This window comes from Pyrgilauda ruficollis, unplaced genomic scaffold (genome assembly GCF_017590135.1).
Source record: "Pyrgilauda ruficollis isolate IOZ18807 unplaced genomic scaffold, ASM1759013v1 scaffold201, whole genome shotgun sequence".
NCBI lineage: Eukaryota > Metazoa > Chordata > Aves > Passeriformes > Passeridae > Pyrgilauda > Pyrgilauda ruficollis.
In genome coordinates, this window is record NW_024519319.1 from 453555 (window position 1) to 472030 (window position 18476).

The following is an 18476-nucleotide window of genomic DNA, read 5'->3' on the forward strand; positions in this document are numbered from 1 at the left end:
AGGGAATTCAGATAGAAAATGGGAACTAATAATTATCATGTGTTTCCTTTCCTGCAAATAAATGAAAAATATTCATCATCTTTGTATCATTAGTGAATTGAAAGCAGAGCTGCCAGCAATAATCTGTATGAATTTACTGCAACTTTTTTCTTGAGACTTTATACTTTTGATCTGGGTGTAAAAAAAAATCCTTAGGATTGTAACTTTATTTGTTTGAAGATACCCCAAATTCTAGATGTATGAATGCAAATTATTTTCTGCTTTTATGTCATGAATACAGTGCTGTTATTGTCACATACTGCTATTGCATATTGTTACCTGTAGCATCTTCCTGGTAGTCTAAATCCACAAAGCATAAATTAGGAGCAGTGTAGTGGGGCTTATCACTCATACCTTTAATTGCCTATTATTAGAAACATATGTATAAACCACACAAAAGGAATGCAAATGGAGAAAGAGAATCTTTTCCAAAGCAAGGAATTGTCTTTCCCTTTCAATGACTGTTCACTTCCATTTGTTCAGCACACCAACTTCATTGGTATGAACAGCAGAGAAATTCAAATCCATGCTCCAGTGAGGTGACAATTCAGTAGTAAAGAATGATAGTTCTTCCTCTCAGTAACTGCCTTTGTGTAAGGCAATGTTTATTGTTTTCCATTTTTTCATTTATAGGTATTTTTAGTGAATTTGCACAAAGGGTTCAGATGGGGGTTAGAGGAGGAGAGAGTGATTGAGTGTGTGCTGGATATTATTTTTTTGGTTTTTTTAGGGCACCAAAATTAAATTGTTGGTGGGGAATAGGCATTAGAATCACCATTGTGTAGACCCTGGACCAACATTTTTGTTTCCATTGCAGGTACAAAAAGGCAGAGGAACGAGATCCCCTCATAGCAGCCATGCAAATATTTTTGCCTCGGATTCAGCAGCAGATGATCCAGCTTCTGCCTGATAACTCCCATTACTCTGTACTGCTTCAGAAACAAATCTTAAAAATCTTCTATGCTCTTGTTCAGGTTAGCATCTGTGTAGAGGAAAACCAAACTTTTACTTTGCTCAGCACAATGACCTCTTTTCAGTACATTCAGAGGTGTGATTGAATAAGAATACCATTTTGGATGGAAAAAGTCACGTACAATAAACAGCTGTTATAGAAATAGGATATTTATAGATTTTTCTGCTTTGAAACTAGTCACATCATCACCCAGATTAAATTTTTAATGAATGTAGGGTGCTTTTGCACATTGTATCTGTAATCTCACTAGAGAAGTGCTCCTATTTCTATGAAGTTGCACATAGACTGATACAAACTACGTATCTAGACCATGTGGTTGGCCTCTGAAAGTGTCAGTAATGAATATTGTAGTGTAATTGTCAAATATTGCACTTCACTAGGAGGCATTTCTCATTACCTGCTGAAAATCTGGCAGACACAATGTATTAAGGCACATGCACTTCAGAGAGATGAGTTTGGCTTTTACTGAGATGAGTTTTGTGAAAGAGTGCTGACAATCAGAAACCAAACCAGGTCCTTCATGAGGAGCAGCCTGAAAATTCTTAGTGCGTGTTGAAAAACTAAAATAGTTTGTTACTAAGTGGATGGAGAATTTAAAAATACCAAGATCCTATTTTTCTTTTCAGTAACTTGGCTGAATATCGTTACTTTTCTTTGGATTTTGTAGAGAAGTGAGGTTTATGGGATAGTAGGTAGGTAGCAGTAGTGAATCACAGAATGACCAGGTTGAAGAGACTTTCAAGATCATTGAGTCCAGCCCATGCCCTGACACCTCAACTAAACCATGGCACTGAGTGCCACATCGAATCCTTTTTTAAACATATCCAGGGGTGGTGACTTCACCACCTCCCTGGGCAGGCCATTCCAGAACTTTATCACTCTTTCCATAAAAAACTTGTTCCTAATATCCAACCTATATTCCCCTTGGTGCAGCTTGTGTCCTCTGGTTCTGTCAGTGGTGAGTACATTTTGCTTGCTAAAATGCTATTAGTTTGCCAAAGCCCTTTAATACTGATACTGCTGTAATCCTAAAAAGTACCTGGGCTGTTGCAAAGAAGAAAAACAGTTGTCAAGCTCTTAGACTGAGGAACTTTCCTCAGATTATGTCTGCTCAGAAATTCCTTTTCAAGTTGTACCAAGAAAGTAGTGTTGATGTGTAACCTAATTGGTTTTAATTTTATTAAACCCTTATCTTCCTTAGAATGTAACTGCTGCAGAAAGATCTGCCTTTTACAGTGAAATATAGTATTTCATGCCTGTGTTTTTTCCCTTATTGCAGTATGCATTGCCCCTCCAGTTGGTGAATAACCAGACTATGACTCAGTGGATGGAGATCTTCCGGACCATCATTGATAGAAATGTACCACTGGTGAGTTCTGGCTTTGTAAAGACCTCTGAAACTTGTGTGTTGGCATTTGAGGAACAGTCAGTGTAAAGATTTTCTAAGTGTTCTTTTCTTAAGATTCTTATCCTTGGATTTTTGAGCCAGAGTGATGTAGTATTCAAGTGTATCTGAGAATTTGCATTTCTTAAATATGCATAATTTTGAAATTAAGGTACAGGCATTGTGCAGGTATTGCACATACACATTATACAACCTAATTAATATAACTGAAAATTCCTGAATATCATGTAACTGTTAACAGAATCAAAGCTTTAGTCCATGCTGTGTGTTTGTATTAGTTTACTTAGCAAGGAATATTTAAAGCATAATTGCTTCTCAACAAATGATGTAACTAATTAAAAATAAATGTATTTGTTTGTAGGAGACTTTGCAAATTGATGAAGATGACAGACCAGAGCTGGTGTGGTGGAAATGCAAGAAGTGGGCATTGCATATTGTAGCTCGTCTCTTTGAACGGTAACTGATTAAAAGCTAAATTTGGGTTACAAGTCTGTGCCATTACTTGGCATGCAAGTAGAGATGACAGTTTGATCAATTTAACAGCTCCTGGTCGCTGAAGAGGTTTTCCTGCTGCTGTCCTCTGCCTTGCACTGGCACAACTGCTGGTCTCAGCACTTAGTGAAATGATTTGATTCCCTTAAGATGGCAAGAAACTTGCCCCACAGGAAAAGCAAATCTATCTAACTACATATTTATTTTAATACACTCAGCTACAAGTGTTTATATTCTCAAACATAAAGGCAGGGGAAGATTTGAAAAGAAATCCATAAACATGGAAGTTACAGAGCTTGCAACAAAAAAGCCGTGTTTACTTGAGTGTAATAATTACCCTGGGATAATTTAAGAAAAGGGAAGTGGGAAAGGATGGCTTAGAAGGAACCTGTGGTAAATTTTTCCTTTGCGGATGCAAGACCACCCAGGTTCCTGTATGGTTTAGGAAGTACTATATTTTCCTGACGCCATAGACTTCTCATAGTGTAAACATCTGTGCCCTTTTCCTTTTAAAGATATGGAAGTCCTGGAAATGTAACTAAAGAATACTTTGAATTCTCAGACTTCTTTTTAAAAACCTATGCTGTGGGCATACAACAGGTAAGCACTGTTCATTTTTTATGAATTGCATTATTTTGACTGAAGAAATTTATTACTTTTTAACAGTGTGCTTGTGTCGAGGTTCATTTATTGAACAAAAATGATGAGAGTCTGTGAGGTTTTCCTTGTAGTGACTGAAAAATTCTTTAGAACTCAGTGCCATACAGCTGAGGTATAATAACACAATTTTTCAGCAACTCAAAAAACACTGCAGGAAAACTCTCAGAAAAGGTGAGTGCTGATAAAATGGTATTATTGTCATGTGTAAGCACTCTAGATAAAACTGAGAGGAACACTTTTGGTGCAGAGGCCTCATTTCACAGAAGGGTGTATTTTCAGGCCTGTCTTTCTCAAGTGCTTTTGCTGCAAACTTAGGCACACAATCCAATGACAGTGTTTTATTTCAGGAAGATACAAGCAGATTAGAAGATGTCTGGAGAACAGCAATGAACATTATTTTATTCCTGGAAAGCATATTATGTGAAAATATAACCTAAATGCACCGTTTGCAAGGAAATTATTTTTGTTAGGAATGCTAATTATTTGTGTTTAACATGGTGTGTGGAGACAATTCAATTCTGATGAAGTTGCTAAACAAAATTACTCTACTTCATCCAGTCTGACAACAGACTAGTTTATCCATCAGGAAGAACTAAGGAAGGGGGGCGGTTGTGGTAAGGCTGTAAATTAAATGAAAAGGGAAGTAGCCTAATATCTTTTCTAAATTCCTTGCAATGTGTAACTCCTGAGCAGAAAAACAGACTCCCATGGGCAGTTATAATTTGAAATACTTAAAGTTTGTCTGTTAAGGTATTAAACTGTGTTGCAGAGGGAACAGTTTAGCTTTCAAGATAAATGTGCTGGATGATGTGCACATTTCTTCAATTTCTGGCTCTTAAATAGTGATTTATCATTATTCCTTGCAGAGTTAGTAAGAATTCTGTTGTGAATATTACATGACTAAGCCTTTGTTACCTATTCATCAGTTGATAAGTGCTGACATTGTGCTAGAGTCTGTATAAGATATAGACAGTTCTTGTCCTTGGAGCATTTCATATAAAAGATTTAATATCAAACTTAGTATTCCTAATGAAGGAGCTATATTCAAAATAAAATTTATTATAATGTTCTGAAGAATTATGAAGCAGAATTGTTCTGCTGAAAGCATATGACTCAAAATTTTGTTATGCATTGCTCTTGACTTTTATTGTTATTCATGTATATGCCACTTCTTTACACTTACTAATAATTCACCTGCCATTGGTGCAGAGTAGTAGCTTTGTACTGTGTTTTGTTTTTTTTTCAGTAGAGGAAACTTTTGTACCAAAGAAGCTTTGTGTGATAGAGTTTGTAGTAATATGCCAGGTGATACTATCTGATGGCTACAATAGGTCATTGAAGTTAAGGGGTTTGCAGCTCTTCTGATTCAGAGGCTTAGGTGAACCTATTTTTCTTTCCTGGTTTAGTATTTCTATTCTCTTCACTGTTCTTCCAGAGTAATTTGTCTTTTTTAGGGACTTGTCATTAAATATGAATGCAGACACCACTTAGCAAGTATAGCAGCCAGCAGTTTGAAAATCTCACTGTGCCTTTTCCTTACCTATTCCAGATTTTGCTGAGGCCTCTGTAAACTGTGAGCGTCTCACTATTGAAGTATATCTTTGGTTTATAATCACAAGTGATCACATGGTAGGGCTAGTAGTAAAGGTGGACATCTGCATAAATGTTTGCAGGATTAAAACCTTGATATTTAAATTATTTATGATTTTTGGATCAAAGGCATTATAATGATTTCTAATGCTAGAACATCTGCTGTAAAACTACTTTATCTGTTCATGTATATTCACTGAGGAAGTGCACTGCATGTTTATGCATGAGGCAGAATTTTCAGTCTTCATTTAAAAATAACAATTTGTCACTTCTTTAGGTTCTCTTAAGAATCTTAGACCAGTACAGGCAAAAAGACTATGTTGCACCACGTGTTCTTCAGCAAACATTGAATTATCTGAACCAAGGGGTGATTCACTCTATCACATGGAAGCAAATGAAGCCACACATACAGGTCAGTGCTTAAAATCCAGTCATAAAGAATGCATGTCATCAGAGGGATTAAAAAACACGCCCCAGACCCCCAGGTTTTGTGTTTTCAAAGAGGTTTCATGAATCATTCAGCAATTGATCTGGAAATAAAATAGCATTTCTACACAAATGTGGTTGTGTTTTGCAATATATGACTATCTTTTATTGCAGATAATGTTAACTCAATCAAAGATTCTGTTCCATAAGTTTTTTATTTGAAATTTTACAGTCTGCTAGAAAGTCATAGTGTTCTGGCTTTTATTAGTTACTGGTGTTCAGAATTGTCATAGATTTTTGATTGTATTGCAAAGATAGTGCACAAAGAGAACATTCATCTAAGACGAGCTAAACCCACTTTTATGGACATGTTTTATAAGTGAACTAAAGAACAAATGAAAAGTGATCTTCCTGCTCTTTTATTTTTTCATATCATAAGATCCCCTTTGTAGTTAGTTAATTCCATGACTATTAAGGGGAAGGACTCTGAAATCCATTCTCATGTTTAGTATTGCGTTGGTCTGATCCTTCTGCAGAATGTAATATTCTGCTGTGTACAGTCTACATCCTGAAGTGTATTTTGTGCATGGTAATGTAATATTATAAAGATAGATTGTATAACTACTGCTGCTGTCTGGGACTGTTTCAAAAAGAAAGTACCTATAGTACTGTGAATTTGTTTCTGGTAGACAAAATAAAAGAGTACTGCTTAGAGGAGTGCAACTCTCCAGACAAATAAGTCTAATCAATTAGTGCATGGTGGAGGGCTGCTGTACTGGAATTTGATTATATGTGTACTTACGTGTATTTGGCTTTTCTAAAATCAGACCATAACAGAAGAGGTGATATTCTCTCTAATGTGCTACAAAGATGAGGATGAGGAGCTCTGGCAAGAGGATCCATATGAATATATCCGCATGAAATTTGGTAATTTGTCTTTATTTTTTGCTTTCATCATAACTGTATCCTGTAGTTCCAGTAATCAGCATCCTACTGTAATGTCTCTCTTCACCTGAACAATGGGAAGAAGAAAACTTTTTTCTTAAATCTCACCAATCTGTAGTTAAAACCAGGTAGTAGATCAGGTGAGTTTGGGCTATGTGGCTGGTAGCTTTGATCTAAATGATTCTCTCAGAGTTTTTTCTACTTCGCTTGTGCTCAGACAGACTGGCTTGCTCCCTTGTTTAATGCCTGTTTCAGAACCCTGGCTTGCAGATGTGCCAGCTGTCTGCAGGTTCCTGCAGCTCTCACTTTGGCCAGAAGAGGCCTGACTTACTCTTTCCCTGTTGAAAATTGTCAATGCCTTCAACATTCTTCTGCACACTTATTACTACTCAATTGTAAGATAATTAGATATATATATTCCTTCAAAAGACACAGTGCAAAATCTTGGGAATAACACATAGGGCCATATTATAAATAATTACATTTATTAAAAGATTCATGTCATTGAAAAGGAGAAAGGTATTTTAAAAGTACAACAGTTTTAGCTGGAAAACTCCTGTGAGCCAGGCACCACAGAGATATATATGCAGCATTTGGGAAAATTTAATTAGTTGATTTGGGATTAGTGTATGTGAAAACAGAATTTAAATATTCATAGAATAATTTAAAAGCTTGGAGAGCTGTTATGCAACAAATTAATTACAATATAGTGTTGATCACTAGGGTATAAATACATCCTTGATATTTGGTGTGTGAATTCAGTTCTTTCTGTATAAGTAGTGAATCTTATTTTTATGTGTAGCTGAGGCAGTTAAATACAGATTCAGATTGTATCGTGGAAGGTAAAAAACCACTCAAAGTACATTACCCTCACTTATCAAAGTACATTAAATGAAATTTTTTTTTGAGGCACTTTTTTTGTTTGGAACAAGAATTCCAGTAGTCTGGCAGTATTTCCTAATGAAGTTTTATCTTAAAGTTTTCAGGAAAAGTTGGTGTGTAATTTGAGTCACATTTTAAGATAATGTTTTAAGATCTTTTAGTTTGATTTAATTTGTGTGGGGATGTTTGGATTAGAACATGTTTGCTGCACAGATCTTTTTTTTCCCAAGATATAAATTATACTTTCAACATGAACAGCAGAGGTTTAGTTGCAATGAATGAAACTAAAAAATTTGACCTTTCAGCAGATTTAAAACTGCTCCAGATCTAAGTAGATTTTATGTACAAAAGGTTTCCCATGAGGTTTTAATAAAATCAAGTCAAAAATGTGTACATGTGGTATACAGATGGTAGTGGAGTGCATTGTTGTTCTTCCTACAGGGGTTTTAATTAATAAAAGAGACAGGATTTTTCATCCCTTGTATATGGTCTCAAAAGAGTTAATGAATAAATAGAATATTCTTAATTAAGGGAAAGAAGAATGGCAGTGGATTTGGAAGGCAAGAAGTAAGGTGTGTGACATAAGCTTGGGTCTGACTCTTTAACCAGGAAGTGAAGACAATAATGTAAATAATTTTGAAGTTATATATTCATCCAGATTTTGTGATATCCCAAAACCAAGATGGTTTATAAAAAATTTATTATTCAGAAAATAAATTTTTTTATGCTCTTTTCTCCCCATTTTTTTAGATGTATTTGAGGACTATGCATCCACAACAACAGCAGCACAGAATCTCCTCTACACTGCTGCAAAGAAGAGAAAGGAGGTATGAAAGCAGTGGGTTTAAATTATTTGAATTTTTCTTAATAAAGTTGTTTTCCCCATGTATTTGAAGATGCTACAGGAAGCTAGTCTTGAAAAATATACTTGCTGCTACATAGTTAAATGTTTCCTGGCTGAATGCTGTCAATTTGGGGAGAGTTAAAATATGGTGTGTATAAATACTAAGTGGATTCTTCTTGCAGATTTAAAATGCATCTGCCAGGTACAAAATGGGTTGGAATAGATATATTGGAATAGATTTTTCCAGGTTTACAAACAGCCTCTGTCACAGCTGTTCTCAGCATCACAAACTGTAGCAGGAGGGAAAGTGGATCTGATCCTTATTAATTTTCACTGATGCTATTTAAAATTCTTAGCAGCAATGAAGTTAGCAAGCACAAAACCCATTCCATATAGTTACTCTGTAAATGAGGACATAACTTTTCTGTAGATCTTTCTGTATTTCCAGTAATCTCTACAAAAATACTCAGGCAAGCCCTAGAAAGCACAGTTGGCTACAATGGCAAATGTTTTTCTAGGCTCCATTTTAACGTCCAGTAATCATGGAGCTCCATTTCCAGATGGATTTTCAGAGGAGAACACAGTCTTTACATTAGGTGGAATAGGTGGAATATGACCTTTCTCCTTTTTTGTTGTCAAAACAGTTCTTGTCCACTGATCTTCCTTCTCATTTTCATAATTTGTATTTAGACCATCCCAGTGGCATGTAGGAAAAGGACATAATGGGTGTGGAAATCACATTCAGCCATTGGTTTTGCCAAGAAACTTTTCTAAGTGTACTCAAGTTCAGAAACTACTGCCAAAATCAATAGATCAAATTAAGTTTATGAGATTTTAGTCCAACCTCTCCTTGAAAATATATGTATGTATTTTAATAGATATGTGCTCACACACATATGTATTTATATTTATGTGTGAGACAAGCCTGAAAAGAAGAGAAAAAGTGGGCGAGGTGCTGTTTGAGCCTTTTGCCTTTTCATCACTTTTTTTTATTTTCTTCAAGACGGTGACAAAAATACCTTACTGCTATTAGTCGTGAGAAATTTCATGGAGATTAATCTAATTTTGACCAGTTTGGCTGAAAAGTTGAAAAAAGTTTTACGCTTTAACTATTGAAAGATGCTACATTTAGTACCTCACATTGCTCTAGCCAAGACAAAATTTTTTCTTGAAAATGTCATAGGAATTTTTTCAACAATGCTATTAAAATAACTTGACTAAAGGGCATTGTATGTTTTCTGTCTTGCACAGGTATTGCCAAAAATGATGGCATATTGCTACCAGATTCTGACAGAGCCAAACATTGATCCAAGGAAAAAAGATGGAGCTTTACATGTTATAGGATCCCTGGCAGATATTTTACTGAAGGTAAGTGGGTAAAGAAATGAAAAAGTTTGTAATTCTTGCTATGAAATCAGCTATGATTTAAAATAAAATAGTCTTTATAAAGTATGACTAGCCCTTAACCATATTTATAAAAATCTGTAGAGAGTTGCACTCTGGTTGCAATCAGAATATGAGAGTCTGTTTATTAAAAAATCTTAACATTCTTTCCTGTTTTTTTAATCACAGTTTTATACACAGATTTTTCCTTCTCACGTTTTTCCAAAGCTCTGTTTGTTTGTTTCACAGCAGTCCCTTGGTCCCCTCCTGCTTTACTAGGAAAATGGAAGTGTTAAGAAAGCAAGCACGCGTTCCATCAGCAACATGGCCTGTGATTCTTTCTGAAATTCCCCAACAGCCTGCCCTGTTATGGGCTTCTTCTGGTTCCAGGAAGAGGTTTACTTAACACGTTACAGGGATGTTCTGTCTAGCTTTCCAACTTTTTCACTCTTCAATAAGTGGCTTTAAGTCTTATTTCTTCTTCCATTTGGGAGTTTTGAAAAAAGCTGAGAAGAACAAGGAGCCTTCCTCCATTTGTTATAGACAGTATCTTCAGAATTTTGGGTGTATTTCTGGAATCTGAATGCCAATTTAATGCACACTGTTGCTCTAATTGATTACAATTTGCCTGGTGCTTTTGTAACTGGTGGAGTCCAAAATGCGCCTTTGCTCCATGTCAAAAGTAATTGACAAAGCATTATCACTTTTAGCATGAGAATGATGATCTTGTGCTGGAGGCTTCTTTTGAAAAGTGATTTATATTTTATCTGAATTTCTTGCTGTGCAGGATATGACTTCATATTACAAGCAACATCTTATCGACATTGACCGTCTGTTTTTTTACCAATCTATTTTCTGATCTTAAGTCCTGAAACATCAGTAGCTTTTGCAGAATTTTTGTAGATTATTTTGAATTGTAAATGCCCTTCCTCATGCAGAAGTATAACAGTGAATGAGGATGACATTGTTTGTGTTGTGAGGAGACTTTCATATTAACATATTTATCTCTGTCCTGTGGGGAAAAAGGGGGATTTATTCTAGTATTCTGCTCCTATTTGAAATTTTCAGTCTTGAAACATGAGGTTATATTGTACTTTATAAAAGAGTAATAACCCCAAACACCACAGACCCCTTTAAAATTTGAATTTCTTATGTTTGGAATTTGACACATTAAAACATTCCATCAGCTGTTTCCATATAAAATCCTGGATTTGTAAGTGCTTTCTGGCTCTTGAGCTGACTGAGATCCTGAGTCTAAGGAGCTCATAGACACAGTGGGCCTGTCTGAGCCACCTGGCTCCCCACAGCAGCTCCAGTTCAATGCCTACAAACTTCTGGCCAGTGTGCACAAAAGAGCAGTATTTTCCTTTCTCTCTGTTTTTTCTCTGCTCAGTCCTTCATCCAGCTCTATGAAGGCTGGGGAATGAGTGTAGAAAAAATGCATTGGTGAAATAAAGTGTGATCATGTAAGATACATATTGTATTGAGTGTCCCATTTCACCCTTTCCTGTCTTACCCACTGAATCGTTCCTTTGGATGGTAACAGCATCCCTAGCATGTATCTTTTCTATTATTGTGGGACTATAAGGAAAGTCTCAAATCTCCATGCTGGTTCTAGCTTCCTGTGAGTATCTTGGGATTTGCAAAAGTTGGAATAATGAAAAATAACTCTCATGCAGTATCCTTCTCCAACTAAGGAAATTTCTGTCACAAGGGAATTTTCTTCATCCATTAATAAACATGAAAAAAGGTAGCATTTGTTGCTGTAGTGTCCAAGACAGTAAGTTTTGATACTTAGAGTAACTGTAGTTCATTTGAAACTCAGATCTGTTCCATACTAAGCCCATATTTATCTTCAGATATATATGTACTCCTTTGTAGGAAGAATGGAATTACTAGGTTATTGATCCTTGTTAGTTTTTAAGAAAAATCAGCTGGTATTAATTGCCTTAAATAACATGAAAATTCCAGTTTACATGTTGTAATGAATAATGCCAAGTAGAATATTTTATGTGCAGATCTTTCACTTACCTCGTTTTGAACTTGCTGTACTTTTGAGTTGGTTCTATTCAAGGTAAGGGATCCAGTTCTCTTTGTGGGAGGATACCTTTATTATATAGACAATTTATTGTATTTCCCATGGTTGATATTTGAAATGCATTATGAGCTAGAAAGAAGTATATAAAATGAATGGTCCCCAAAATTAAATTTTCTTTACTCCAACAGAAAAGTGTCTTCAAGGATCAAATGGAGCTGATGTTACAAAATCACGTGTTTCCCTTGTTCATGTCTAACCTGGGATACCTCAGAGCTCGAGTAAGTTCACCTCTTACATCAATTCCAGTATTTGCCACAGTTCCTTCCTTTGCAGTTTGATTTCATTCTGAATGTTACTGAAAGAAATTAGGTAAATACATAGTAAAATTTGAAGTAATATTCTTGTGCTGTATTTTTTCATAATTTTGTTTTAAAAAAATGATTTTTCAGTTGAAGGAATTGATGGCGTGTCTGTGTTGTATTAATGTTCACCTCTTCAATCAAACTTGAGAATTTGAGCAGCAATTGTAGCCATTTTTCATTAGCAGAGATGGCTGTGAAGAATAGGCAGGATTTCCACAAGTAGGTAATATCAATTTGGGTGTTGCTTGAAGAAAATCCCCAAGTGCTGATATCAGTCATAGACAAACAGTTTTCATTGTTTTTTTCTGATTTTATTTCCCAGAAGGACCAAAGCAATGAATGCAAATTATGTGCACACTGAGTTTATTGGAATTTAGGAAAATATAATGAAGAACAGCTTGAGTGCAATACCTGTGTTACATTTAATGAAAGAATACACCATAATTAAGTGGGGGGAAAAAAGCAGTGCATGCAAACAGGGAGATAGTTAGCATTGGTTCTGACTCAGTTAAAAATGCTTAAAATTGCCATAGTCCCTAACTTGCTTCTCTTTTTGCCTTGCAGTCCTGTTGGGTACTTCATTCATTTAGTGCTTTGAAATTTCACAATGAGCTAAACTTGAGGAATGCAGTAGAGCTGGCAAAGAAGAGCCTGATTGATGATAAGGAGATGCCTGTCAAAGTAGAAGCAGCCATAGCCCTTCAGACCTTAATAAGCAACCAAGAGCAAGGTATGTGACAGTGATTCATCAGCTGTGTACACTGATCTATTGATTTTTTTGTCAAGACAAGGAGGTTGGTGCAGATTTATCTAATCATTTCTGTCATTTGAAGACATAGATTTCAGAATATTTTATCATGTTTAGACAGATTCACTTGCTCATTACATCCCAGAATTCTGACTTGAAGTTGTTATGATGCAAAAGAAGTTAGAATCAGCATGTTTTAATAAAGTAAATATCACCCATCTTTGTTTTTTTTTTTGTGAACTTCAGCAGTGTGTATGCTGAACACTGCTTTATGTGTGAGAGCAAGTGTTCCCTCAAAAGTGGATTTTAGCTGTAGGTGGCATTTCAATATTACACAATTTATTTACTCTGTCTACTAGTTATGGACTGTAAAATTGCCTTGGGTATGTTTTTTGGCTTTTTTATTTCTTTAGTGAATTCAAATTTAAAAAACTTATTTTGTTCAAGAGTAGTCAGCTGCCTGGCAGTTTGGAGATGTTGTATATTTGTGTTTATGGATAGCTGATTTCACGTGGTTTCTATTCATCTTTTAGCCAAGGAGTATGTGAAGCCTTATGTAAGGCCAGTGATGCAGGAGCTCCTGCACATTGTCAGGGAGACAGAAAACGATGATCTCACAAATGTAATCCAGAAGATGATCTATGAGTACAGCCAGGAAGTTGCTACTATCGCTGTGGACATGACTCAACACCTGGTGAGAGCAATAGTAAATGACCAGTCCAGTCAGAAGCACCTGCCTAGCTTGGTGAACACTTAATGAACTCTGCTTGAAGTACACACTGTTTAAAGTAATCTTTACAAGAGTCCACCTGTAGTATTTGCAGTATTTGTGGTTTTTTTTTCTCTATGAAGCATCCTGAAAACCTATAGATTTTTCATAGACACTGATTTGTGTCACTGGTTTTAATGAGCCACAGTCTAACTATTTAGCATTTCAAATGACTTAACGTAGACTTCTGGAAAAAAGAGGAGATTTTAATTTGCTATGTTCCCCTTTCAAAAGCAGCAAGCATATTTTTCAATGCTGACAGCTCTTATAGATAAGACCTTGCTGCTGCTGCATTAACTGCCTTGCTTTTGAATGACAAATTAGAAACATGGGTTTGCTCTTGAATGTCAAGTTGGTTGGTTTTGTTCACAGGCTGAAATATTTGGTAAAGTACTTCAGAGTGAGGAATATGAGGAAGTAGAGGACAAAACGGTTATGGCCATGGGCATCTTGCACACAATTGACACAATCCTGACAGTTGTGGAAGATCACAAGGAGGTGAGATTTTCCTTGGTACTTTCCTGCTTTCATTCATGACAAAAAGCACTTCTGTGAATGTTGCATCACTTGGCATGAACGTGCATTTACTCCAGTGGGATGGTACCACGCCATCTCTGACAGATTTGAATCTAAAGCCCAGTTTACTTTTGTGATTTATTAATTGTTTAGCTTTCAGCTTCAGGGGAATTTATGTCCCAAGGGTAAAATTCTTAGCCCTTACTTGATAAACACTTCGTTGGAATGTGCTGGTTTTGGTTGGGGTAGAATTTTCTTCACAGTGGCTAGTTGTATTACAGAGTGTTAAAGTAGAATTTAAAAAGAAATATTTTGCATAAGCCTAGTTTTTTACTAGTGATGACCTCTATCTTTATCACATATTCAGGTTAAAGAGGTTCTTTCTGCATCAGGGAGACCTCATTTCATAACATTATGATTGTTAATGCACCATTTCAAAAATAAAAACCTTTTTGATTTGAAGAACTTCTCAAACTGAATTAATCAAATCTATTTATTTGATTGCTGTATTTCTAATGTTTAAAATAAACTGCTTTGTGTTTTTATTGCAGATCACTCAACAGCTCGAGAGCATTTGTTTACAGATCATTGGCCTTGTTTTGCAGAAACATGTTATAGGTATGTTTTAGAGATATGTAAAAAAATGTAAATTAATTATTGTTATCTTCCAGAACAGAATTTCTTCTTTTTTTGTGTGTGTTTCTTTAAAGAATAAGTCATTACTTTACCATTGTAATTTTTTTCTCCTGATCTACTCTTGTACATTAGTCAGATTGGCTATTGTGTTTTGGAGGTCAAAAGCTGAAGATGCTGTTCTGATTATAATTCTGGCTAATGTGTTAAAGGACAATGTCTAAATTACATTAGTCTCCTATAGACATGGTCTGCAATTAAATTACTTCTTCATCAGTATGCTGCACTAAAAGTTACGATAAAACTTTTGTGATAAGGCCTTTCAGAAAAAACAAAGACTGAGGCAAAAATATATTTTCAGTAAATCAGTTAGAAGCATTGTCTTTAATGTGCTGCTGATGTATTTTTTTGGTGTGTAGTTATAGGGGAAAACTGCATATCATTGTAACTATAGCCAACACAAGGCCTGTCTGAAAGAGTCTTTTACAATTTATTTTTCTATGTATGATTTAGTTTCTAATTGCTGTCTTCTAGTTGTTACATGACTCAGGACTCAGTCTCAGATTTCAAGGTATTTGCAAGTTAAATGTTTTTGTAAAGCACCCTGCTTCAAATTGTCTTTTGCAGAGTTTTATGAAGAAATTCTGTCCTTGGCCTTCAGTTTAACATGCCAGATGATTTCGCCTCAGATGTGGCAGCTTTTAGGTGTTCTGTACGAGGTTTTCCAGCAGGATTGCTTTGAATACTTTGCAGGTAAAGTCACTTCTACTGATATTTTTACTGTTTGAGAATTCATCTCTAGCAGATAAGGGTCGCTTCCATTTAGTGTCGTGGTTTAAAATGATCATGTATTTGAGTCATGCCCTGCCCATCTGTTCAGTGTGGGTGCGTAACAGGAGATATTTAAGTCGGAGAAGCATGTTCAAATCTGTCAGTGTGATCAGTTCTTGTAGGGGTCCGGAACTCAAAGTTGAATATTCAAAGTTAATGTGAGACTACAAACTGATTAATTAAAATGGAGTCCTACTCTAGTTCCAAGAATGCACCCTGCATAGTGCATTTTATGAAGAATTCTTCTAGAAAAGATGTTCGCAGAGTTTGAGTTTCCAACCCTATTTAAAAACATCAGCTAATGAATTCCCCTTTAGGACTACCTCTCTGGTTAGCACTTTTTGTAACTTTTTTCTCTTTTGCTCTCCCTGTTCTGCAGATATGATGCCTCTCTTGCATAATTATGTGACCATTGACACTGATACTTTACTGTCTAACCCAAAGCATTTAGAAATCATTTACTCTATGTGTAAAAAGGTAAGGCTTCTGATTCTTGCTGCTGTTCTTATCATTGGTACATAACAATTAGAGGAGCTGAGTGACCTGAACATGCCACGTGGTTGCCAAGCATTTCAGAATTATGGGAATTTTGGTCTTGACTCATTTCTGGGCACACACAGCACTTTCACACTTTTTAAGTGACATGCTTTAAGAAAATTACATGCAAAAAGCTGTGTGGGAGAAAGTTGCTGTTTGTCTTGACTCTCTTCCATGGAGAGCTATTTTGGTAGGTAGGGAATTAATGAAGCTTGATTTCCTTGGGTTGTGTATCTTGCAGTTGGACTCTGGTTGTCAGCTAAGGTGCGAACTCATTTGAAGTTCTTCCTACATTTATCTTGTTTCTCTTTCATGCTGAGTCTCTCATGTATAATAAAGTATGAGATCATGCTACAGTCCTCCTCTGATTTGGGGCACTAAGAGAGTGTTAGGCATCTAGCTACCTGCTTATTTTTAAAAAAAAACTTGGAGTATTTATTTGATTGTGAAAATTTTGCTTCTTTTGCCAGGTTTGATTGACAGTGACCATGGGTTTGAAATGTATTGAGATGAAGCACTCAGTTTAATATGTATATGCCTACACACAGAATGATTGCATACATCTTGTTCCTAATCAGGAACTAGCCTAGACATAGCACTTTGCCACACTGTTAATCTGCCAGTGACTATTAGAATTGAAGTGGGAAAATGGAAACACCATGTGGAAAACATCAGTGATTCTCATAAGTGACATTTCTTTTTAAAAATGGGAAAGTGACGACATATAAATAAAATAACATACTTTAAGAACTACAGTAATTTCTTCTAGTTTTTAAAATTCACCTTTAGCCACTTATCCTTGTTTATGTCCTGTAGAGGTGAATTATGTGTCTTAATTCCTCAGAAAATTTAACAGGGATACATACGTATATGCTGTGTAGAGATTTTTGGATGTATGCAGGTACAGGAGCACTTGCTTTCAGTGTTGTCAGTGATTACTAATAAATTGTTACTCTGATTGTTAGGTACTGACAGGAGATGCAGGAGAAGATGCAGAGTGCCATGCAGCCAAACTCCTAGAAGTGATTGTTCTTCAGTGCAAAGGACGGGGTATTGACCAGGTGATACATATTGAACAGGTTTTCTCTTTTATTGCTTCTAATGATCCATGACTCCTGAGAGAAACAGCTGCAATTAGAGAATTTGAGGGAAATATACAGTGGGGAGAAAGACAGAAAGAAGTAAATGAACTCAGGAAAGTTTGTAAGGTTGGGATTTTTTGGTTTTGAGACAAGATGTTAGTGGGCATGACCACAAAATGGATATAGACTGAATTATAAGGATATAGCATGTTGTGCAAGATTGTAGTTTTTTGCTTTCTCTTAATAGAATTTCCCTTTTGATGCAAAACACATAGTTTAAACTACTGTGGCTGAGAGGTTAACTGTACATATCCAACTGCTGTTGTTTCGCCAAGCTATGGGAACTTTTTGATGTTATAAATTACTAAGTGCATTTGGAAATGCAGATTTTTTAGCATGGCTTGATTGTGATTGCAGGGAGAAACAAAATCACAATTTTTCAGAGTTTCTTAGAGCACCATTTTAGAAAGTAGTCTTTTTCCTATTAAGGGCCAAATTCTGGACTCATATAATGAGCCTAAATCACCTTGATGGATCATGTTTGATGTTGCCACAGTGCAATCCATGGATTTCAGTGATAAATTTTCAGTTAATTTCACTGAAAGTGGTATAACTTCACTAGTATAAATCTGAAGTAATTGAAGATAAAAATGTTCTCTGAAAGATTTGATTTTTAAAGGAAATCTAGAAGAGTTTAAAGTGACTTCAATGTATTTGCATTGAAATAAATATGTGGTGGAAGGCTTAATTGAGCTGTACAACTCTGTGAATTAAAATGGTTGCATACTGAACTGAAACTCATAAACTAAAACTTTCGTAATGCTTCCCAAATTTTTGTAAAGTATAAATTTGCCCATTGAAATATATATGTGTATTTGGAAGATGCTTATTTCATTGTTTAAAAATTTGTGCATGTTTGCGTTTATCTGAATAAACTCATTTTAAACTTCTATAAAAAAATTTATATCGCTTTACATTTATTAGGAAAAATTTCTAACTATGTTACGAATTTAGGTAGTTTAATTTCTAATGCCTGTTAGTTTTGAAATAGTTTAGCATCTTTCTTCAAAGATGAGAATGTCTTTTTTCTAAATCTTTTCCACATGCTAGAACAAGCTCCACCAAATGGCCCCATATATTCTCCCCTGTGCTCAGAATAATACTGCAGTTTTTAGCTCACAGAAGATCTGTTTTGGGGAAGATTTATAAGCGTGTGATCGGAGGCTAGAAAGTGAAAGGAATTTGTTCCTTTCTTCTATACCTGAACTTCAGATAAATCAGGACATAATTCTGGTAAAAGTATTACAACATTTTGTATAAT

The 18476-nt window shown here is 35.6% G+C and overlaps 1 protein-coding gene across 3 annotated transcripts in view; it reads left to right on the plus strand.

Moving 5' to 3' along the window:
* IPO8 (importin 8) overlaps positions 1 to 18476 on the plus strand; it is a 49780-nt gene that overhangs the window by 12165 nt on the left and 19139 nt on the right. For all 3 annotated transcript variants that reach the window (XM_041467181.1, XM_041467180.1, XM_041467182.1), the window contains exons 5-20: positions 857 to 1013; positions 2292 to 2381; positions 2779 to 2873; positions 3425 to 3509; positions 5437 to 5571; positions 6413 to 6512; positions 8163 to 8239; positions 9508 to 9624; positions 11866 to 11955; positions 12604 to 12769; positions 13321 to 13481; positions 13929 to 14054; positions 14624 to 14690; positions 15333 to 15458; positions 15916 to 16013; positions 17039 to 17134. In XM_041467181.1, coding sequence (XP_041323115.1) covers positions 857 to 1013; positions 2292 to 2381; positions 2779 to 2873; positions 3425 to 3509; positions 5437 to 5571; positions 6413 to 6512; positions 8163 to 8239; positions 9508 to 9624; positions 11866 to 11955; positions 12604 to 12769; positions 13321 to 13481; positions 13929 to 14054; positions 14624 to 14690; positions 15333 to 15458; positions 15916 to 16013; positions 17039 to 17134 — 1786 coding nt within the window. The remainder of the gene's footprint in view (positions 1 to 856; positions 1014 to 2291; positions 2382 to 2778; positions 2874 to 3424; positions 3510 to 5436; positions 5572 to 6412; positions 6513 to 8162; positions 8240 to 9507; positions 9625 to 11865; positions 11956 to 12603; positions 12770 to 13320; positions 13482 to 13928; positions 14055 to 14623; positions 14691 to 15332; positions 15459 to 15915; positions 16014 to 17038; positions 17135 to 18476) is intronic.